Source organism: Aptenodytes forsteri, unplaced genomic scaffold (genome assembly GCF_000699145.1).
Source record: "Aptenodytes forsteri isolate BGI_AS27 unplaced genomic scaffold, ASM69914v1 Scaffold563, whole genome shotgun sequence".
Classification (NCBI taxonomy): domain Eukaryota; kingdom Metazoa; phylum Chordata; class Aves; order Sphenisciformes; family Spheniscidae; genus Aptenodytes; species Aptenodytes forsteri.
Window position 1 is genome coordinate 1,038,469 of NW_008795318.1, and position 22,972 is coordinate 1,061,440.

Sequence of the window (22,972 nt, forward strand, 5' to 3'; positions counted from 1 at the left end):
GAATCATGTATGAAAGCGGGTAGCCTATGGAAGTGGGAAAGTAGCCCCAGGGCTAGGAAAGTAACTGCTGACGATAACCAGAGGAAGAGGGAGATGGGTCCAACACGGATAAGGTGGGGAAAGGAAAAGCCAGGCAGAACGATAACGTTTTCTCTAAGTCTCAGGATAGGTGATGCTGCTATTCACGGGATTTTAATAGTATCCAAGCAACCAGGAGTGATGTAAAAAGGCCAGGGACTATAGCAGCTAATGGAGAACACTTGACATGATTTCACATTTCTCTGCCTATAATCTGTGGCTCCTGGGAGAGGGACTGAGTTTGTGCCTCCGTGCTAACGCTGCCGTTACCATATTACGAACGTGTTTTCCGCAGTGTTGAAGTTGCTGAAGATGGCTGTAGGGATGAGAGCCCTGTTGGACACCGTGATGCAAGCGCTGCCGCAGGTAACCCACTGCCATATCAAACCAGATCTCCTCTGGCCCAGAGCTAATTTCCTATTGCAGAGGAATGCTAATCATTTTATCTTTACTGTCATTAGAGAATCACATTTCCCTTCCGAAGCACAGTCTGAGATACAGTCCTTACATTGAGGTCATTTTTTCCCTGAAGCAATTTAAGTTTTGGATTAAAGAATACAGCAAGAAACAGGTCTGGAACAAAAAAATCAATGAATGTTCTTTTTTTGTGTTTTTTTCCCCCATTTCTTTTTCTCTTTCCAGGTGGGGAATCTGGGTCTTCTCTTCATGTTGTTGTTTTTCATATTTGCAGCTCTTGGAGTGGAGCTGTTTGGAGACCTTGGTGAGTCTTCCCGTGCCGGTGGAAGGGGTGGGAGCGGTGCACGAGCAGGGGTCTCACGGCTGTGCTTGGTCCCACAGAGTGCGACGACACGCACCCCTGCGAGGGGCTGGGACGGCACGCCACCTTCAGAAACTTTGGGATGGCCTTTCTGACGCTCTTCCGAGTATCCACGGGAGACAACTGGAACGGGATAATGAAGGTAAGAGACCCACGGAAAATGAGTATTGCCTATAATTGCTTAATTAGAAGCCATCCACTCTGCTCCAGACCGGTAACGATGCTCAGCCAGGACGCTCACATCCTGCAGTGAGCTGGTCTCTTCATTCGTGCACTGGGCAAAGTCTCTAATTCTGTTCCCTCCTCGCAACAATGCAGTGCCTGTGGTTGCAGGCTCCTGGCATACTCCATATATTCCCTTTTTTTAACCTAAGAGAGCGACTTAAAAAGAAGGGGAAAAAATAAAGGGACTCATCTCTCAAGTAAAACATGAGTTCAGCTCAGTAACACGCATTAGTTTTATTTTTTCCTTAGAAGTCTCCAGTTACTATTGTTATTGTTGTTGGTATTACTTTGTGGGTTTTTTTCTGGGAAAACCCAGGTTTCTGAAAGAGAGTCTCTCTTAGGGGACAGCCATAAAGGCACGCTGTTGTGAAGAAATCTGGTCTATGAATACACAGGGTGCTAGCTAGTCCGAAGGAATCACTTCTCTGTCCATTTGTAGCCCATGGTGAGTGTTAGGCGGCCAAAATCTTAATGACAGGGTGTGAACTTGAGGAAAGAGTGTCTGCAAGCCCAGCTGCTGTGGGGTAGCTGATGGGTTGTAGCTGCACCCTGCTTCGCCCTGGATCCATCTGCCACACTCCTGTGGATTTGGTCTCTAACCTGGTAAAACAGCCTTTCCTTTAGGAGCAGCAGAGTGTCGATGTCTGCTGTTGCACACCCCAAGGAGAATTTCCTCTGACCCTGCTTGTGGTGACTCACACAGAAACGTAAGGTTTTACTGGCAAGTATTTTGCCATTCTAGACATGAAATTTGCCCAATCTTCTCAGTTTTCTTCATGAAAGGAGAACCCATTGCAGCCAGATGACCAGACGGCAGACCGAGGTCCATGCTGGAACCTGTTCACATCCCTCCATCATTTCCCCCCTGTTTCCAGGACACGCTGCGAGACTGTGACCAGGAGTCCACCTGTTACAACACCGTCATTTCACCCATCTACTTCGTCTCCTTCGTGCTGACGGCCCAGTTTGTCCTGGTGAACGTGGTGATCGCCGTGCTCATGAAGCACTTGGAGGAGAGCAACAAGGAGGCTAAGGAGGAGGCAGAGCTCGAAGCAGAACTGGAGATGGAAATGAAGACAATCACCCCCGGCCAACACAGCCCCTCAGACATCTTTGCATGGACAGGCAGCGCCAGTGGAGAGAGACCCGAGAGCCCCCGAGGATGTACCAATCCCATGCAAATCAAGGTGGATTCTCCGCTCTCATTAGTTTACCCTATGGTGAGAATCTCAGTTTGGAGGGTGAAAAGGGCTTGACCTGCATATTTGCTAGGGGAAGACATGCACGAGTCGGTAACGAAGGAGTGGGTGTACCGTACGTCCAGGGCTTGTATTCCTCGCTGTCTGCTGACTGACTGTTGCGTGGTGTGGGAACTGATGCTCCAGGGAGGAGACCCTAGGCAGGTCTCCAGGCCACCTTGATGCATCTGTTTGGAGGTAGAGAGCTTTGCAGTTTGTTCTGGAGATGTGCCCAAGCCACCCAGTCCAGACCTAGCTCCAAATTTGCTCTAATCCAGAGTTGGGCTAGGTCCTTTGTGATAGCAAAATCATGAGCATAACGTGTTTGCTTTTCTAATGCAGACCATGAACCACAACATAAAAGAGGAATAAAACTTGGCTAATCTTTGCTTAAGTATTAAATTTGGTTTATGTAACCTCAATTTAAAATCCATCCCCACAATCAAGCTTGTAAGAAAAGATTATTTTAACAATAGAATAATCCAGAGGGGACTCAAACCTGAGCTCACCAGACCTGGTGGCAAAACTCCCACCAGCAGGAGCAGGGCTGTAACGTGGTAGCTGCTACGAGCTGCAACAAATCTCTCAAAAGCACAGTTTCTGGATGAAGACTCAGTTTGAGGAATGAGAGAGGTGAGGTCAAGACCCAGACCGGTCCTTCGGGAGGGAACTGAACTGGAATTATACAAGAAAAATGGTCCTGCCTTTTTTTTAGTCTTAGCTCATTGCAAATCGGGTTAAACTCTACAGAGACCTTATTAGCTTTTATTACATCATGATTTCACAACAGCATATCTTGGCTTCTGCCTGGGGTGGACTAATGAGTATTCTAATGCATGAAAAACTCATTTATGGTCTTTAGTCCAAGGGTGAAACAGAGTAAATCCCTGCTTAAGCTTTGTTTCAGTTCTTAAGCTACTGGAAATTTCTGGTGCCATTAGGAGTCACTGATGTCTGAGACTGAGTCCAAAGCTGCTCTTTGGCACAGGAAAAAGGAATTCAGGGCAATATGGGGAAATCCAGACTCATTACGTCCTCTAGGAAGAAACAACATGTCCCAGCTGTGGTTGCACATGTTAAGCAGAGTACTGGCAAACTGTCCTCAGCGCTGTTGTCCTGCATCAGTCCTCACGCTGGCAAAGAGAGAAATTGCAAGACAGATCCGTGAGAAGGATACCCTCAGCTCTTCGGGCTCTTAAACCTGCCCTCTCTGAAGGTGGCTTTGGAAAGGGCTTATTCTAGTCATAACCTCCAGAGTGTGTTTCTTGCTCTTTCATTCAAACAGAAGCCTCAAAAACCTCTGGGAGATTTTATTCTAACTATTTATTCTCCCAGCCAAAATCTTCAGGAAAAATCTGATGCTTGAGCATGATAGCAGAGGAATACAATTCCCAGGACATGACCCTGCAAGGACATGTGGTCAGCATGCTCTTTTGCTTGCCTGTTCCCCAGGATTTTTGCACTGTGTGCTGTTTGACTGTAACGACAGTCCTCATTTCATTGTATGTACGTGAAAGGTGCAACCCTTAAATTGCTCCCATGCTGCCTGCGAAAGCCAGACCCTGCTCTGTATAACCTCCCGTTGTCTGTGCTGTGGCCAGCTGGTTTGAAGTTGGCCAGGACAACTGAGGCACCTCAACCCATGTCTGGCACATGAATTAGTGACCTGACGTGTGTCCATCCTGGGTGTCTGCAGCTTTTATGGCTGTCCATAAAAGCATCCTGTGATGCTCAGCTTCTCTTCAAGTCAGGTTATTTTAATTTATGTGACCCCTGGATATGGATTTAGGTGTCAAATATTAGGTCTTGCTCAAAAATGTGGACAGTGGGTATAGAAACCTTACAGCAGTAGTGTCCTGTAGAAGTTCACACCACCAAGTATCAAGATGCTGTTATACCGGCCCCATTATACAGCTCAGATCCCAGGAGCAACCGGTTGTGTTTGCTGAGAGCGAGAATTGTCCCCGAGGAGGGCCCTGAGTGGGAGCAGCCACGATCCCGGGGCAGCCGGCGTCGGCCCCGTCTCTAGCAATGTCTGAGAAAGCTGTCACTGCTCACCGTGATATTACTGCACTGTTCTCTCTCCTCTCCTGCCTCACCTCTCCTGTCCCCTTGTTTCTGTTACTGCTGTTCTCCCTGAACGTTTCCGTCTTCCCCCCCGCCCTGCCTTCTATTCTGGTGTTTTTTTCTCCCTTTTGTTTGTTGGGTTTTATACACTGTCCTTTTTTCTCTCTGTCTGTCCCTCGCTTTTTTCCTCTCTCTTTTCGGCTTGCTCTCTTTCTGCATGCTATACACCACCCCTCCTAGGAAAGGCACTTGTTTGATACCATATCACTGCTGATCCAGGAATCTCTGGAAGGAGAGCTGAAGCTGATGGACAACCTGTCAGGCTCTGTGTGCCATCATTATGCCCTCCCAGCTCCCGAATATTACAACTCTGAGAACCAGGTTAATATTCCTAATTTCCTGCAAAGTCTCCATCCAAACTTGATTTGACTGAGACCTTTAATAAAGAGTTAAAGTTCTTTATTTTATGTAATGCACTCACAGGGATTTTGAAGCATAAGTCATTTTGGCTTTTTCTGTGGGAGTTGAGATAATATTTTGGTTTATGGTATTGTATATAAATGCAAGAGGAAAAGTACAGGCTCTGAGTTTCCCTCTTCAACACAGTAAGAAGTTTTTCATTGGGATTTACTGTTCACGAGTGTTGTAAGGAAAAATGTACAAAATCCCATCTTCATCCTTCAGTGGGGTTCTTGTGTTTGGCTTCTTGCTCCTAACCAGGGCTCCGTAGCAATGTCAGGACACGTCTGCAGAGCCTGGAGTACGGTGTGAGGTTTTCCCAGAGCAGAGCCTGGGCTGCTGGGGATCATAAAATGATCTCTACATTTTGTGCCTACTTACACTGCATGAAAATCCAGTTTTGAATGATTTTCCTAAAGAGGCTTCTTGCAAGTGGGTCATTGTAAACTAGATCCTCATCTCTGATCTAAACTGAATTTAGAAGGCAAGGCAGCTCTTAATGATGTACTTAAGTAATTGTGTGCTCCAGTGCTTTCTTGAACAGAGGCTGTAACACTTGTTTAAAATTAGTTCATTTACTTCTTAGAATAAAATACCTACTTTCTCAAGCGTGTTATTCTTTAGAGCAAATATTTTCCCTAAATCACAGCAGTGACCATAATAATAATTCAAGCATACCTATTTTTTCCTGCAGTTGGAATTGAGCAAATTCCATATTTCTTGATCTATCTTTTTTTTCCTTTCTGGCTAAAAATAGCAGAAGTTTTCTTGTTAAATCAGTGTGCTTATTTATGAGCTCACTGACACTCTAAATTATCCAACTCAGTGGTTCATTAGAGGCAAGGAACAAGCTTAGGTAAAATGAAATCCTACTGCAGATCTTTATATAGCGGGATAACATGTCTCCCTCTGATTGCTGTGTATCGCTTTCCAGACTGAGGTCTATTAAGCTATAGGAAGTGGTTGCCTCTAAGAATTGCCGGAGGAATAGGGACGGTAGCTTTGGCGGGGAAGGCAGAGGGTCAGTATGAATCTCAGCGAGAGCTGCTTGGAAATTTTTTGTCACAACATGTTTCACCAGAAAGTGCTGCTGCAGCAAAAAAATGCTTTTGTTTTGACATTTTTGTAATGAAAAAATATAGCATTCCAGTTTGCAACAGCTTTTTGTTTTAAAATTTAAGCTATTTTATTTTTTTCCCCCGTAATTAAAACCCGTATAAATCAGTTGAATGTTTCCAACAAAATGTTTTGACGGCTTCAAACTCAATTTTGGGAGAGGGGAGGCTGAAGAGGGGGTGATGTTTTGTTTACATTTTGGCTTTTCTGTTCACACTATTTGTCATGTTCTCAGGCAAGTCAGGAATTTAGAGCAGCGCTGGGACTTGCTGAAAGCAACCTGATTAATAGCAGCTCCCAGCGGAGCAGCTCCGTCAGGCAGGAGCTGCTGGTGTCCACCGTGCTCTAGCACAGCCTTTCCCCATGTGCTTGGGCTCCGGTCGGTGGGTTGGATCTGTCCCCACTAGGGATCACCATCCTTGTGTTGGCAACCTTCACAGCGATGCTTTTTTGGGGAGCCTCGTATGAAATCAGGAGCTCCTCCAAAGCGTCCCTCTCATCCATTGCCAGCGGACGACTGTGTTAGAGGAGATATCAAACTCAAGGTTAGATGAGAGGATCCTGACCCTCTTCCTTATCTCAGCTGAAGTTTTGAGCCTCTCAAGGTTCACTCATCACTGGGTTTATTTCACACCACTGATGCCATTTCTAAGAGTGAGAAAATCCAGCCCTCTGACAACTTAAGTGCAACAGATCTGGGCCTCTGTGGTTTCCCTTGGAAGATATATTGCTGTTGAAAGACTTTTCAAGCATAGAGGGTAGGAAAAAAAAAAGCACAGTAAGAAATGAAAAGGAAGCACCTGGGACTAGTCCAGACCAGGAGGCCCCTGCAAGCGTGAGCCAAGTCTGTAGGTTACCCGGTGAAATGCTGTCCCCAGTGCCGCTCTCCCACTGCCGCGGGCACCAGCCTCAGACACGTACCCGAGGTGGGGGTTTGGGGAGGGCCGAGCCCGCACTTCAGGGCAAGCATCCCTCCTTGCGGTGCCTGGCAGCAGGGGTGCTGCTCTGGGGGAGACGCTGCAGTCCCCTTTTTCTCCAAGACCTGAAGTGATGTTTCACATTTCTTATAAAAAGAGCTCTGTGTCTAGGGAGAGAGCTTCAATATTTTGATAAAGATCTTTACCGATTACTTGAATGCCTTCAGCGGGGATGCGTTTGTGCAAGACGCATCGGTACAGCGTCGGTGTGGCAGTGCAGCACCTATTCCCAGCTCGGGTTTGCTCAGAGCCGGAGCAGGCTGTTGGGGGCCAGGGCTGGGGTGGCATTTGGGGGCTGGAAAACGCAGGCGGTTCTTTTAGTAGGAGAGTTATTGGTGCTTACCCAGGCACTGGAGGCTCTTTAGCAGGCCAAAACCTACTGAAGTCACCAGCAAGGCACTCACTGACCTTTCCAGACTTTGAATCAAGCCTTAAGGTTCTCCCTGTCCCCCTTTAGCCATTAGGAAGTTCATTATAGTCCCACCTGCCTCTCGGAGAGGGGGAGGTCCCCGTACCCTCCCCAGAGCGCAGGGAAAGGCACGCTCCATGCCCCACCTGTGAAATGATTTTGGTGTTGGGGAATCTTCGGGGCCTCAACCAGCTTAGTTTAGAGGCCAAGAAAACGGCATGGTATTGGGTAGGAACAACTTCAGAGAAGTCAGAAGATCTTGAAGCCTCTTGTATTTGATCATGGCCAAGGGGATAAATATCTTTAGTATGAAAGTAATGTTAGTTTTGCTTCTTCATCTAGACAGGAGAACAACAAAATACAATGCTAGCATTAGTGTATGGTTTTAAACTCCCTCCCAGCTCACTGGTAAGCATTTAAGTATGAACGTCCCGCTCTTTTTTTTCCATTTCTTTGTTATATTTCGTTTCTTTAACGTTCTGTCCCTGGTAACAATGTGCATGATGTAGCATCTCCCACTGCAGGGATATTGCTTTAGTGTCTAGAAGTATTTAGATTATGATAATTTTTTTTTTCTTTTCCTAAAGATTTGTGTCCTGGTTTCTTATGCTTAATCATCTCTCCCTTTAGATCCCTCTAGCTGAGATGGAGGCTCTGTCTCTGACGTCAGATATTCTCTCTGAAAAGTCCTGGTCCTTAGCTCTGACGGATGACTCTTTTCCTGATGATACTAACACACACTTACTTAATGCTCTGGAAAGCAATGTACATACACTGGTCGCTGTATAGTCTGATGTTTACAGGGTTCAAAATACTGCTTCCACCTCTCTGCACCTGCCTAATGGCATTTTCAGTTCAAGCCCATTTCCAAATAGCACCAACCTTTCCCCTGAACAGGACATTGTCCTTAATGCCATTAGGTCCTGGTTTGTATCACTCTCGTCCACGAACTTGGCTCCTTGCGAGGAACAAGTATTTCTTTCTATTTTTCCTTTGGCGTCTTATGTAAAAACAATGTGTTTTCTACAAGTAAAATAAATAGTAAAAAAATGCTTTGGAAAGTGTCAAGGTTGAAATTTCCTCCCCATCTGAAACACATCAGTGATGCTGCGTGGAAGAGACACCCATGAGCTAATGACTCATGTGTCCTCTGCTGAGGGGTCATCTACAACCCTTTGGTTTGTAATGGATTTTTGTCTTTATGAACGCAGGCACCACAAGGCTTTTTGCATGATTGGTGCCAGACTGTTTATTTTACAAATATCAGATGGGGATCTCTCCAAGATGCTGCTTGTTTTGTGGATTCTTACTAGCAGTCATCCTGCTGGGGGCGAAAAAATAGTTTGGACTATTTCGTGTCTTTTTGAATGAAATAACCAGTATTTTGAACCCTGCCTTAACCATCTCCTCTTTGAAACATTAGACATTTTTAGCTGTGTAGCGGTCAAGTGCTTTATTTCTGCTGTACAACAGACATAACTCCTCTTCCAACATTTTTGGATCATTCTTGTTTTCTTTGTTGCTGTTCATGTACCTGCCTTTGGATGTTTGTGTTGTTGATAAATTTTCTGCCATTCTGGTCAATTGTCATCCTAATTAGCACTTATTTGGGAAACATCTCTTAAACCGTGACAATATTTCCCATCATGCTTCATGGCATCACGTGCAAAAGATTTTGTAAACTACGTTTAACATTTTGTATGGGACATTTTGTTTCAAAATTAGTTAGTCTGGAGAGCTGGACTGAGGAGAGAGCTCTTCTAGTTTTGAATCAGATTAGACAAACCTGTTTGACAGCATAGCAAAGTCTCAAGGGTATAGCCAAGAGAGACGGTTTTTCTCAAAAAAAAAAAAAGCAAAACCAGGTTGAACAAAGCGTTTTGTGAATTTGTGTCAATACCAACAAAGTGTTTTGGTCAAAACAATTTCCCAACTCCTGAAAAACTGCAAGCTTTCATTGAAATCTTTTCTAAATGCAGTATTTTTATACTTCATTTAGACACAGCTTTAGCTGAAAAATATCTCAGAATGTTTTGTTTGACTCAAAATAGATTTGGGTTGGGATTTTGGTTTGGTTCACGGAAAACTCAGATTTGATTTTCAGTCAAGCCAAAACAACATGTTTTTCAAAACTACCAGTGAACCAAAAAGTCATGTGCTCCTGCTGCTCTGTTTGTGAGCTGGACTCGGAAGATCATTTTGCAGCCATTTTAAATGGTTTTCATGAAGTTCACTCACAAGATTTCGCCCGAGATGACCAGAAAGTGGAAGCGAGCCCACTGTGGTATTGGATCCTGTCAATGAACCTAAAGGTTCATTAAAGGTTGGTTTGGGTAGGATGTTGAATCCAAATTCTCATGTTCAGATCCAAATGGTTTTGAATTTGAAATCTCAGGTTTCAGGCCATCTTTTTTGCTTAGCTAAATAATATGAAACCTAAATAGCATAAACATACTGCTCGGAAGGGGAAGGCAGGGAGGGGAGGAACAGAGAGGTTCCCAAAACCCAAAGTCTCAGCTTTACCAGCACAGGTTTCACTCTCCTTCCCTGAGCTATATCAGGAGACTGCAGTCTCTCTTATCTGGGCTATATCCAGGCTATATCCAAATTGGCAGGTTCCTGAGGACTGCAACTAATGCTGCATGAGAATGCAGATCCGTTTCCTTCATTAAATTTACAACAGTGGTCTTCCTTTCTTTTCCTTTCCTTTTCTTCTTTTTTCCTCCTTTTTTTTTTTCCTTTTCTTCTTTTTTCCTCCTTTTTTTTTCTTTTTGTAAATTCCTTTCAGTCTCATCATGTTTCTTGTGCAAATGAAATGCCATAGTGAATTTTTTTTTTAATGACTGAAGGCTAAAATTGGGAAAAAAACCCGTGTTGATTTCAGAAAACCTGTAATGCACCGAGTGAGGGGGAGATTTGTCAGAAAATAAGATTTAAAGTTTTCCAAAAATGATCAGCAATATACTGTATCAGACTACAGTGTCACATCTTATTTCTGTGTTTTTCAATGGAGACCTTTTAAAGATGAAATAATTCTTTCATTAGAAATATCCAGGGAAGTTGACTTTGCTTCCATTTTTGCTAATACTGTCCAACATAGTAACACCCAAGAACATTTCTGGGATGGAGATATTTCCTTGTGAAATCAGACCTGAATCCACCTCATTTGATATTGCCTCTGGTGCTGCCCATTCCAAGAGACTCTTTGGCTGCAAAATCTCCACAGTCGGCACATATACAATAACCCTCGCTTGCATTAGATCCCCTCTAATTAGAGAATGGCTTTAACCCTGAAGCAGTAGGTTTAGATATCCCTTTCAATAAAATGGGTTTAGTTATTCATTACGTAAAAAGAAAAAACAATAAAATTGTGCTGGGAGCCAGAATATAGAATATTTTCTGTAAACTAGTTTTTGTTTGTTTTTTTTTTTTTTATTGTTAGAAGAAGAAACTACTCACCTTTGCAAAAGTCTGAGTTGCTGGTGAGGGCACATAGAGAGAGCTTTACTGTTATTGCAGAGGATCAAAGTTATGCAAAGCATGTGACCTTTGTCGGCCTTGAGGCATGATGCCTTCTTTGCATATCCCTGAAATAGTCATGGTTTATTACTACAGTGTTGCTTCCTCTGTTTCTGTGGTTCATTCTGTGTGACAATTTATTGACAATACAAAATGAGGGGTATAGCCTCCTGGTAGATCCATTCGTGCAACTTGTACATACTGACGATGTGCATGCCCATCGTGCCATACTGATTGCAATGGCTGTCGCTAGCGTTTCTGGGCACTTCTCCTCTTCCCGCCCCGTGATGTTTTCCTTCCTCACTGTTTTTCTTCCCCGTAGGCGGATCTCCGCTCCAAAGACGACACACTGACCCTGTCTCCCAGCAAGGACTTGCTGAGCGTGAGAAAGCCTTCGGTGGGGCGCACCCACTCTTTGCCAAATGACAGCTACATGTTCCAGCCGCCGTACTCCAGCCCCTGCCCTGCCTCCCTGGGCGAGAGGAATCCGGCACATCACAAGTCCCAGTCAGGTACACATCTGTCAGCTGGGACAAGAGCAGGATTTTCCAATATAGCAATAGCTGGGATTTTCCAAGCTATTCAGTAGGAGGCAGGAGATTGCCATTGGTTTCCAGTGAAGTGTTGGTGTCCAGACCCGTGGAATGGCTTTGCAAAGACCCTCCACAACTTACAGAGCCCAGGCAGTTAAAGATAAGTCCTTTCCTCTGAACTTTTTGGCAATGTGACGGTGAGCAGTTGGCCTGGCTCAACACTGATTGTCTCCCTGCCTGGTTCCCCGAAGGTTACAGTCCGTACAGCCTGGGCTCCATCCGTCTCACCTGAGCTAGCTATGGCCCCAGAGCAAAAATCCCAGCAGAAAAATACTTCCTCATGTCTGTTTTTTTGCAGCAGTACCTATTCTAGCAGGTTTTGGAAGCTCTGTATGGGAACACTTGTGAAAGATGGGAAAATGGTGTCTTTAAATGCTTGTAAAATGAACATAAACATGCTGAATTGAGAGAGATCCTAATGTGAGATGAATGGAAAAATGAGAGAGTGCAGAATTTTCCTTCCCAGTGTGCGTGGTTGGGATATACGCCTTAGAGCTAAATTCAGAGATATTCTTAGGTACAGCGTATTGCAGATACCAAGGGCTCTCTCTCTATCCGCACCTCTCTACCTGTACTTGCAGCTGCCTCCCGGTGCTTATCAATGTGCTTTCATTTACTCTGTCTGCTAGGGGTTACCTTCTGCTGGTAAGTGAATGTAGCTGTCTTTAATTCTTCTGTACGTGCCATCATTTTAGACATTTGTCACAGATAAGACAGAGAAGTTTTTACAAGCATTGTCATTTGAAAGCCTCTAAGTAGAACATAATTTCAGCACCGTTCAGAATGGTAGGAGATTTGAACAGATTAGAAATAAGATGTTGAAATTTGCATAGTAATAAGAATTTGGATGAATAGTGACTGTTGAACAGCAGAAAAAAAAAATGCGGACACAACGGAGGAAGATGAATCTGGAGTTGTGAGAAATCACTGCCATAATAGAAAATTTTCAAGGTCAAGAGCTGTCCTTTGAAGAACCTGTTTGCACATAATGCAAAAGGTGCAGCTAAAATCCTGGTCAAATCCCACTGAAGTCAATACCAAAACTCCCATTACCTTCAGTGGAGCCAGAATTTATGGCTCTCTCTAACAGCCAAGAAATTCCTTGGAGTTATAATCCCTGACCATACGAAAGAATCCCATTTGCTACAGAGGGAGTTTCCAGTGCTGCATTTTTGACCCTTAATTCGGATGCATTTGCCTTGTCTTGAACAAAAAACACATCAACTTGACCAAAATGTGGGTAATTTCTGAGTCCCTTCTTTCTTCAAGATTGCACTTCCAGCTTGGAGAACTGAATAGCCCCATCTGACAGCCCTGGCTTGGGCAGGGGCAGGCATTGCACCCTTGTAAATCCGCAGGAAAAACTGTTCCACTGAGAGGTAGGAGAAGTATTTTGGGAAGGTAAAGCTGATGTCTTATTCATAACCACATTAAACAATTAAACCTTTTGTGTTTTTCTCCTGCTGGTGAAATTCCAATTGTCTTAAGCGAGCCAAAGTGCTCAGAGGTGGGTAAGGTGCCCAGATCTTGGCATATGCATCATTGTCCTGTTCCACCTACAATGTCACTGCTTTTCAGGGTGGGGGAAGTCGCCCCTACCTGTTTACAGTTTGTAATATTATAAAGTGCTGTGAAGATAGCAAAAGGTGTCAGGCGCCTCTAATAAATCACCACAACTAAGCCATAATATTTCAAGCTGAGAAAGGTTTTGTTGTCAGAAACACTGGCACTTGCAGGAGGTATTTGTTTGAATACTCCTTCGTAATGGGGCTGTTGTTCTGGGAAAGATTCCAGGACAAATGAGATTCTCTGGGATGCGGTCCAGGTTAAATGAATTGTTTTGAAAAATGTTGAGCCTGGTGGGGGGGGGAACATGCAGAGTTTCAAACCTTTTAGAAGAAGTAGCCAGCAACCACAAAGGGTCAGAAAGAGGCTGGAGAGTATGTATTTCCTTCTCCTGGGACGCTTTGTAAAACTAGCCTTGAAAGCTGCCAGGTGCCGTTCCCTTTCACTTCATTTCCAGCGTGCAGTTTTGAGATCCCAGCAGTCGGTCTCCGCATACGCTGAGGTACGGAGACATCCTTTTCTAAGTCAGATCCTTGTGGTGCTAAGATGTGTGGTTGCCTGCAAAGTTATTGGCCCTAAGGCAAGGATGTAGAAATTGCCAGTCCAGATGAACTTCTAGTTCATCATCTTCTGTTCTTAACAGGAGCTGGTCCCAGTCGTATCAGGGGAAAATGCCAAGAAAAATGAAATAATAGACAATTTTGGAATAATTTGTTAGTAGGTGGGAGTTTTTTCCCGATCATGGACAGCCAGTTGCTGAATGCAGTGGGTTTGCCATGCCTGTCTGGTCCAAGGTGCAACGGAGCAGTTTTCCCTGAAAGGTCATTGAGATTGGGATGCAATCCCCAGATGAACATGTCACATTTCTGTCTCTTCTCCCTCTTGCAAGGTTCAAAGGCGTCGGTGCAGTCGCAGCCGGCGGACACGAGCTCTCTCCTGCAAATTCCAAAAGACCATTTTCACCACGTAAGAGCTCATGACCATTTGGTGAGGGACAGCAAACCCCAGGTTTCCCAGCAGGTGCACTCTCCTTCTGCTGAAAGGCTGCTCCGCAGACAGGTAAGCAGACTTATGATCGTGAACCTGCTGAGGTTTTATATTGTCGTGTTTCCAGGTTAACCATGCTTTAAATTCAAGGAGGGATTCACAGAGAAACCTCCGGAGAACTGTAGTTCTCCTACAGAAATAACAAAAAGGTTGATGGATTTTGATCTGAAAGCCATCCAGGAGCCTCCAAAGAACGTGCATGATGAGTATCATCTCCTTTGGCAACATGCCTAAATGTTCTCCACATTGTTAGCACTTTATTTTTTTCAGTCCTCTTCATAAATGCAGCCAAATGCTCCCTAGGGGCTCATTGGGGTTAAGGAACTAATTCTTAACTGCTGTGATTTTCTCAGTGCTTGAAGGGACACAGGACTGCAGAATCCATCCCAGGCCACCCTTCCTCTGGCTCCTCTGGTTTCTCGAAAGGGGAAAACTGTTCAAAGGAAGCTGGATATCTCGTATGCAAAACCATCATGGAAAGCATACTGTTTTTACAGTGAGAATTGAAAATTAAGATCCTGTTGAATCTCCTGTGTGCTTTTGAAATGTTTGAGTATACGCAAAACAGAACACATTATATTTTGCAACTGGTTTTATCTCTGGTTTTTGCCTGGCGTTGATTTAAATCCTGATTCAACCAAAGACCTAAGAGATCTAATCAAAGATTCCAGTCTGGTTGATTGGAAGCATAAGTTTAAATTTATCTTTTTTAGTAAAATACTTAAACTTGTGCTTCACTCTCACATTTTTAAGCATATTTCATTGTGCAGCTGGACCAGGACCAGAGGCATGTCTGATTCCCAAACTCTGCTTTCTTCAGTGTTTTCACGCCTGATTTTATATACACAAAATAGATCAGTTCTATTTTTTCAAAAGCAATTTCTCTCCTGCATGAAAATATTCCCATTTCTTTCATCTTTTAATCAACATTGACAAATTAGACAGTTGATTCATTAAGCTCTAAAAATGAATGTGAAGTACCAAGGTTAACAATTACATTAGTCGGTAAGACTAAATTGACATAAGAAATTCCTAGCATGTATTCGTTTGCACAGGGCTGGCCAGCTACCCCAATCACTGCTAATGGGGAAACTAATTGATGTCATGATTCCAGTTCATAACCACTCTCTCTTGCTTTCTAATGAATAACAGACCCATCCTTTTGAACTGATCTATCTAGAATAAATTACCATGTTAGCCATCTTCCTCAGCCTAATTTTGTTCATACCTTTGAAGGCTTCTTTTTCTAAACCTTTTCGTATGTTTAATTTATTCCCCTCGCTCCTCTCTCTGCTCATGCGGTGACATGAGCATGCTCTTGGAGTGACATTTCAGAGAGAAAAGAGCTTTGGGACAGTGAGCAGATATGGTCCACGAGCCGGACAGATCCCTCCGAAGGTTAGTGAGGTGTTGCCTTGGGCATGCTCCCGAGTAGCAAGGAGCTCCCAATGTGGCTAATGGGAGCAGTAAGGTTGTTCTGGCAACAGGGCAGCATTGCTGTTGCTGTTAATTGCAATCTAGATGGCCAGACACTGTGAAACTTAGTCCTTAAAGAGGCAAAATTCCCTTTACACCCCCGGCATTTCTGCTTGCTCAAGTGCTCTCTGCTTGGCGCCTTTTATTGCCACTACTAATTTGTTACTAGCACATCACAATAGCCCAAACTAGCAAAGCATTTTGGTTTGCAGTACCCATTTTTCCTTACTGTTACATATATTGCATGTAATTCTGACTTGTTTTCTTTTCTTTCTTTCCTTTCCCTTCCCCCTTGTCCCCTCTCCTTTCCTAAATTTGTGTATAGATAAATCTTGTCCACCACATACCTGGTCCGTGCACTTTCCTCCATCATTAAAACCTGTGTGTTTAACCTCCCTTTCCCTCCAGAGTGCTGGAGAGTGAACACAGTCCCCACAGTAACGTGCAGTTTAGACTCTGGAAAGTGTGACAATTAGCGATGCACTCGCAGATGAAGATGAGTGGATCGGATGCTTTGAGAGAACATTCCCTGCTGAGGAATACGCTCCTTGGCAGTGCATCGCACAAAAGCTTTTCTTCAGGGGAATTCTACCTGAAATGAAAAATATATTGATTTTCTGGTTCCAGGACTGTGTATCCAAGGTGTAGCCCACACCAAGCTGTGGCTACTACAGGTGTACACCCCAATGGGATGGCAGAGGGTCCTTTTATTTTGAAACAAACCAGTAAAACATTTGTACAAACAGTTACTGCTAACAACTACCAAAGATGCCTGTATCATAGGGAAAGAAAGAGCTGGTGGTGACTAATACTGTCGTTGTATGCAACACAGGTTGGTGTACAAGCAAAAGTAATGACAATAATTACTTTTTGCTTCTGTATTATACTTTTTTGTGGTCTGTGTCTCTTCTCAGGATATGAACATGATTTCTTCTCCCAAACACTCACTAAAACTATTGGCATTGAGGAGACCAGAATTAGCTCCACTCTTGACTGTGGTTAGTTGCCAGTATTATGCTGTAAAATTTTAACTAGAAAGGATTCACCAGCATTGGACAAAATTGTTTGCCGTATTAAGTATTCTCTCAACTCTCACAGACGACAAAGGGAGCCCAATGTGCAGATGTAGCAATAGACTCTCATGTTTCTGCGCGCACACATGTGCATACTGCAGCTGATGAGAGCATTGCCTGAATACAGATCATTTGGCTCAAACGATCCTTGTGGGACAATTTTTATATAAATTCTAAGATCCTTTTGGGGTGATTTGTCACAAAAGCATTCCTTAGTATGAGGAATTTCATCTCCTTACACTTCTCTAAAGGACTGAGACCAGCTGTACGCATTTCCTCCAAATTTCTCTGTAAAGTTTTTAATCTTTAAGATCATTTAAGAGTCTTCTCAAACTGAGACTCTGCCTTTAAGGGCCAGTTAATGTGGCTGATTTATAAACCCTTTTGACAAGGGGATGCAGTGCAGTGAAAAAAACAAAGCCTTCAAAACATGCCATAGGTTCTCTGCCAGCCGGCACTGATGCTGCATACGGCTCAAGACAGCCAAGGCAAAATGTTGCCTAGGAAGCCTGAACTCAAGCATCAGAGTAAGTTGAAATAATTACAGATTATTATTATTATTATTAGTCCAGCTTTGGACTCCAGCTTTCCCAGCTCCCCTGCCATAAGATGGTGCAGTCGCGGCTCCAGCCTGGGGACCAAAGCCAAGGACAGGCTGTTGCCTGGATGCTGGTGCAGAGCGTGGTTGCTCTGGCATCACTGGCTCTGGGGATCCTGCTTCATGCCCTCAGCATCACCTGAGCTAGAGAAGGGAATACACAGGCTCACTTGCACATCTTCCCTCTCCCGCTCAGCTCCCCTGCCATAAGATGGTGCAGTCGCGGCTCCAGCCTGGGGACCAAAGCCAAGGACAGGCTGTTGCCTGGATGCTGGTGCAGAGCGTGGTTGCTCTGGCATCACTGGCTCTGGGGATCCTGCTTCATGCCCTCAGCATCACCTGAGCTAGAGAAGGGAATACACAGGCTCACTTGCACATCTTCCCTCTCCCGCTCGTACCTGGGCTGCTAAAATTATAAAGGGCTTTGCTGTAGACCCTCATCCTTTGCATAACAAGAATATGTCTAAGTTTGGGTGGGGGCATTCTGTTTTTGCAGCCCTCCATCCTTAGAGGAGAAAGCTAAAGGTCAACCATTTACGAAGAATGAAGGGCCAAATTCTGCTGTCACTTACACAGGGCCAAACCACAGATGTCTGAAGCATGGAAGTTGCTAGAACCCACAACACAGGTTGTTATAGGAGTCAGTGGGTCTCTGCTGAGGTATCTCAGCAGAGTTGAGTGCCCTGTAAATGCTGTGCCTTGCTTGTACTAACCTTTGTTTGGTCTGTCTCTCTCATCTGGCAACTCCCCTCCTCCCCGATCCCTTTGCGCTCCGATACAGATGGCTATAAGGAACGACTCTTTGGATAGCAAGGAGAATCTCCACACCGAGGTGAGTGAACTCTCTGACCCAAATGTCCCCGCTGTGCCCAAGGAGGAGACTTCAGTGGCTCTGACGCCCTCAGAAGCGCAAGAGTTGGCTGCATGGAGCCGGGCAAGCGTTCATACGCAGCAGCTTTCCCACAATCAGTATAATATTTCAAAGCAGGCACCAGCATCGTGTGCTTGTGCAGACTCCTATCAGGAGACACCTGGAGATTCAGTGGACCAAGAAGTATCTGAAATAAACAGCTCCTCGGAGCCTTTCACTTCAGAAACTTGTACAGCCTCGAGTGCCTGTTCAGAGGTTCAGCCTCTCACTCCTAAGAGGAACATAGGCAATACTGGCAATGTTACATTGAAGGACCTGAAGAAATACCACAGTGTAGACACCCAGGGTCTTCTAAAAAAACCGCCCTCTTGGTTAGATGATCAAAGGAGACATTCAATAGAAATTTGTTCAATGGAAAACAGTCCTCAGCACCATTCCACATCTAGCTCTTCTGGCTTCATAAGTCAGGTGGTAAGTGAAATGGAAGGCTTGCAAGGAACACGGCAGAAGAAAAAACTGAGCCCTCCATGTATATCTATAGATCCACCTGATGGACAGAGTTTACTACCTAGAGGACCTCACAGCATCTCACCTGCCAGTGGAGACATTTGCTTGCGACGGCGTGCTCCATCTTGTGAGTCCAAGGATTCGATGGATATAGGGGATTCGTTGCTTCCAGACAGTATGTCAACATCTCCTACCCCAAAGAAAGACTTGTTGACACTTCCTAGCTTTTCCTTTGATCAAACGGAAATGGACCCCTGAGTTACTTTTCTGTTGGTGCCAAATGTTTTCTTCCTTTCATGTAATAGGAAAAAAAAAAATTAAAAAACTCTGTATTCCAAAACGGCACTGGGTAAAAAATTTCCAAAGAAAGATTAAAGAACCAGCTGGTTAAAAGAGTGGTTAACCTATATCACGCTTACTTAAGCATATGTTCTGCTTAGGTAAAAGCAATACAATGTGCAGAATCTATATGTATATTATATTTTATTAAATTAATTGAATCTAGTATTGTTTAATCCCTTCTCTTTTTTTTGTTTTGTTTTGTTTGGGTTTCATTTTGTTTTGCAAAGCACAAAATGTAGCCAATTAGTGCATTACAGAGGAAATGTATCCCACAGTCAGCAGTAAATAAGGATTATTTAATGTAATTTATTTTTCCCCTTGGACTTCAATGATATTCTGGGAAAAAGATTGTTTGGGTAGTATGGAAATGCAGTGGCAGTTTGTTAACAAAATAATATTCCAATCTTGCATAAAATCGACATCCAGAGTAAAAGCAGGTGTACAAACCCAGGAAGGTACAACATGATGATAGATGTCTGAAGATGGTGAATGTAGAGCTATTTAACGGTACACAATACTGAATTACGAAAGGGTATTATAGATCATCCACTGGTGACTCACAAAATCATGTCAGTGGATAATTTTCATACGTGCCTAGGAAACTGAGGCAAGAAAAGCCTGTGGTCACTTCTGAGATGTTTTTCCAGTGTCTTCGAGACAGACTGTTTCTTTTGCTGAGTTTTACACCTCTGTCAGCCCACTGTCGGCAGTGGAGCTCCTCCTTTCTGCACCGTGCAAAAAGGAGAGCAAGGCTGTGTTTAAGATTTGCAGTGGGTGAATTCAGTGCAGTCATGACACAGCAGTGGGCTTAAGCACATGTTTAAAGTTAAGCTCTTGCTTAAACTGCCTTGAGGTTGATCGTATTTAAGTAATTCTTGATAATTAAAATCATATGCTTATGTGTTCAACAGAATCAAGGCCTACTGCAAGTTATTTTACAGAATACATGTAAGAAAGTCTGTAGGTACTGAAATGATTGTTGATTTTAAGTTTAGAAAGTCAGGTTTTTTGCTGTCACTGCTAGAGTTAATTTACATGACCCTGACTGTAATTTTATTTCCAATCTATCAAAAGCCTTAAGCAGCAACATCGTGATAAAAAGTAGATAAAAATGGAATTCATGTCCTTACTTTATAACATGTCCTTAATGTCAGTCATCTCAGAAATTAACTGTTTGCTTCTGTGCTAACGCCCTCTGCAAAAAGCAATCTGTAAAACTGGACAGCACAGCCTGAAAATCAAGAGAGGTTGGCCTGGTTCGACACCTCCCACTCTTCACACAACTGGTGGAAACCAGGCATTAACTTCACTCAACTTCCATGAAATCACATTAAGATGTAGGCTAAATAAGACTCTGCAGGCATGGTTTGAAGTGTGGGAATAGTCACAGGTTTAAAACTGCGTGCATGGATAAGGCTTTGCTGGATCATGTCTTTAAACCAGCGCAAGTAAGAGGAGGATTTGTGCTAATTCTGTCAAGTCGGGAGTTTGTAACTTTTTGAGAACTACTGATCTTTTCAAATCACTACAACATGTTGATGTACAGCCTTTTACCCATTCAGAGATTAGACTGTTACGACTACATGTATCTGCATTAGCTTCAAGTATGTGTACAAGAAAATGCTGTTCATACCTAACAGCCCATGTGAGGTCTTAAGCTCCTTTATTTTCACTTGAGGACGTTTACTCTATAAACAATCCCTATTGATTTACATGTCCTGCAGAAATATAAAGGCTTTCAGTGGGAAGTCAGCCAATCAGTGTATTTGAAGTAGGAGGATTAACATTCTGTACTATTTACTGCAGTTAGATTAATTCTTGCCTGGGACATTTTTCCCCTCTTCAACATGGGCCCATACGGAGACCGCTCTCTTTGATATGCCAGTCCAAATCCAGAGTTAAGCCCGTTTAAAGCAATGATTTCAAACAAACCTTTCATCAGTTCTTCCCCCCGATCATATTTAAGGAAATAATAAAACTGCAGTGTATTAAGCCTGAGAAATATTCTTAATCCCTTTTTGGTTTTACACTCGTAATGAGCCTTAGCTTTGCCTTTCACATGTACTAAATAATTTGGAAAAATAGCTAGGCCACCAAAATTGCCAACCCTGGTTCCTTAATGATTAGGAGTGTGTTTGTATAGCTGGAATGATACTACTTATACAGTTCCTTCCTTACAAAAACAACATGCAACATTTTAGCTTGAAATCATGGCACAAAACGGTGATGTGATGGTAATCCAATGCTCAGCTCCAAATGTAACAGAAAGCCTAACGGCTCTTCTATTTCCAATACTTGGGGTTTTGCCCACTGACGAGGTTTGTGGAAGTAACAAAAAGTTTACATCATACGTAACTATTCAGTAAAGACTAGCAAATAAAAAAATACTCTATGATGATGCATTCAGGAAAAGAAATCCATGTAAAATAGTTTGTTTTCTAAACCGGATAAGTTTTTTCTAGATGCCCTTTTGAAAAACAAATACAAATGTACTGCAGTGTGTGCAATAATCTTAAGATAATTTTAAATACCGTTTGGGGGGGTTTTATAGAATTTGACTTTTTTTAAACAAAATGTACAAAATCCACAGGAATTCTGTAGAATGGTTATGTTGATAGAATTTTTTATATTTTTGTAGAAATCTATAGAGAAATTGTTAAAAGTCTGCGTAGCATCTTGGGAACAGAAGCAGCTCTTATCTACAAGTTTCTTTTCATAAACCTGGAGCCAGACCTACTGTATTGCAACATGTAGAGCCTAGTTTCAGAGCCTGCATCCAGGTCGCGTTTAGAAGTAAGCAGCTAAGCTCAAGTTCTACGATATTGCAGTGCTATTACTGTTCGAGAACTGTACCCATATAAGACATCTACCCCCAAAACTCAGCCCCTGTCGATGGTAAAATAGTCGCATGGCTATCCAGTTCATTCAAGCACACCAGCACTTTACTACTGTGGAGTTACTGTATACCGGTGGGAGGAGGGTATTCTGCTATTGCCAGTCTGACACACGGGGAAAGAGAGATTGCAGACATGTCTGGAAAAATGTAAATTCCATTCTTGCAGCCCCTCGCACATAGAACTGATTTTTCATAGCTCGGTTACAGGCCGTTTATGCTGTAGATATTTTGGAGGCGGGCAACGAAAACACTGTTTTTGACTTCTGTGGATTGCACTCAGCACAAGGTGTGTTCAAGGTGAAAAAAAAAAAGGAAAAAAAGAAAACAAAAGTGTTACCATTGTAAATTAGGCTATGCCCCAGTCTCCCCTTTTCTGCCCCTTTGGCTATAATAACCCATGTACACTATTACACAAGGTGACTAGAATAGGCACAGTACCATTGCAATGTCTGTAACAACCTAGTATATATTATAGAACTTTGTATTTAATAGTTAATATATTGTTATACTGTATCAGGTATATAGGCCAAAACGAGGTCTTTTGGTCAGGGCAACAAAAGGTGGTAGTGATGGGGAAAATTGGGTTAAAATGTTCCTTTTTAAAAAAAGAAAAAAAGACAAAAAATGAGTGTAAATCTTTACAAATGACAAAAACAAATGTGTCCTATTAAAAGCTTTTGAAAAGAAAACAACTGTGCACTTCCCTTTTTTGTTGTTGCTGCTGATAATCTGTATCATTCAGAGCGGTCAAATCTTTGGTCATGTTTTAATTGCGAACAGTTGGAGTAGGTATTGTATCGCAGCAGCAGACGGGAGGTTGAAAGGAAGATTGCGACATGTCGGCCCTTTGCGAAGCAATTTGGTTTGACACCACAAGCGCATCTGCCCCAGCGCATCGCCCAGGGTGTGCTGCTTTACCAAGGAGACCATCAGTTGTGCTTCTGCAATTGCACTGTGCTGGCAAAGGACAGCTTGGCGAGTTGCTCAACGATGCGAAGGCTGCGGGGACTGCAATGGAGAGCGCTGCAGCCGAAGGGGAGAAAGGAGTCAGGGGAAGGGGCAGATTTGATCCGTCCATGAAAACATGTTGCTGTGAAGAGGAAGATGCTGTGCTTTTCCACGCATTCGCAACCTTAG

The 22,972-nt window shown here is 43.4% G+C and overlaps 1 protein-coding gene across 1 annotated transcript in view; it reads left to right on the forward strand.

The window, feature by feature from the left end:
• The window catches only part of CACNA1G (calcium voltage-gated channel subunit alpha1 G), a 102,093-nt gene extending 83,238 nt beyond the window's left edge, over nucleotides 1–18,855 (forward strand). Inside the window, exons 32-40 of the mRNA XM_019472170.1 lie at nucleotides 374–444; nucleotides 721–799; nucleotides 877–998; nucleotides 1,957–2,301; nucleotides 4,627–4,767; nucleotides 7,978–8,112; nucleotides 11,189–11,378; nucleotides 13,915–14,084; nucleotides 18,001–18,855. Of these exons, the coding sequence (XP_019327715.1) occupies nucleotides 374–444; nucleotides 721–799; nucleotides 877–998; nucleotides 1,957–2,301; nucleotides 4,627–4,767; nucleotides 7,978–8,112; nucleotides 11,189–11,378; nucleotides 13,915–14,084; nucleotides 18,001–18,855 (2,108 nt within the window). The remainder of the gene's footprint in view (nucleotides 1–373; nucleotides 445–720; nucleotides 800–876; nucleotides 999–1,956; nucleotides 2,302–4,626; nucleotides 4,768–7,977; nucleotides 8,113–11,188; nucleotides 11,379–13,914; nucleotides 14,085–18,000) is intronic.
• Nucleotides 18,856–22,972: the final 4,117 nt, after the last annotated feature.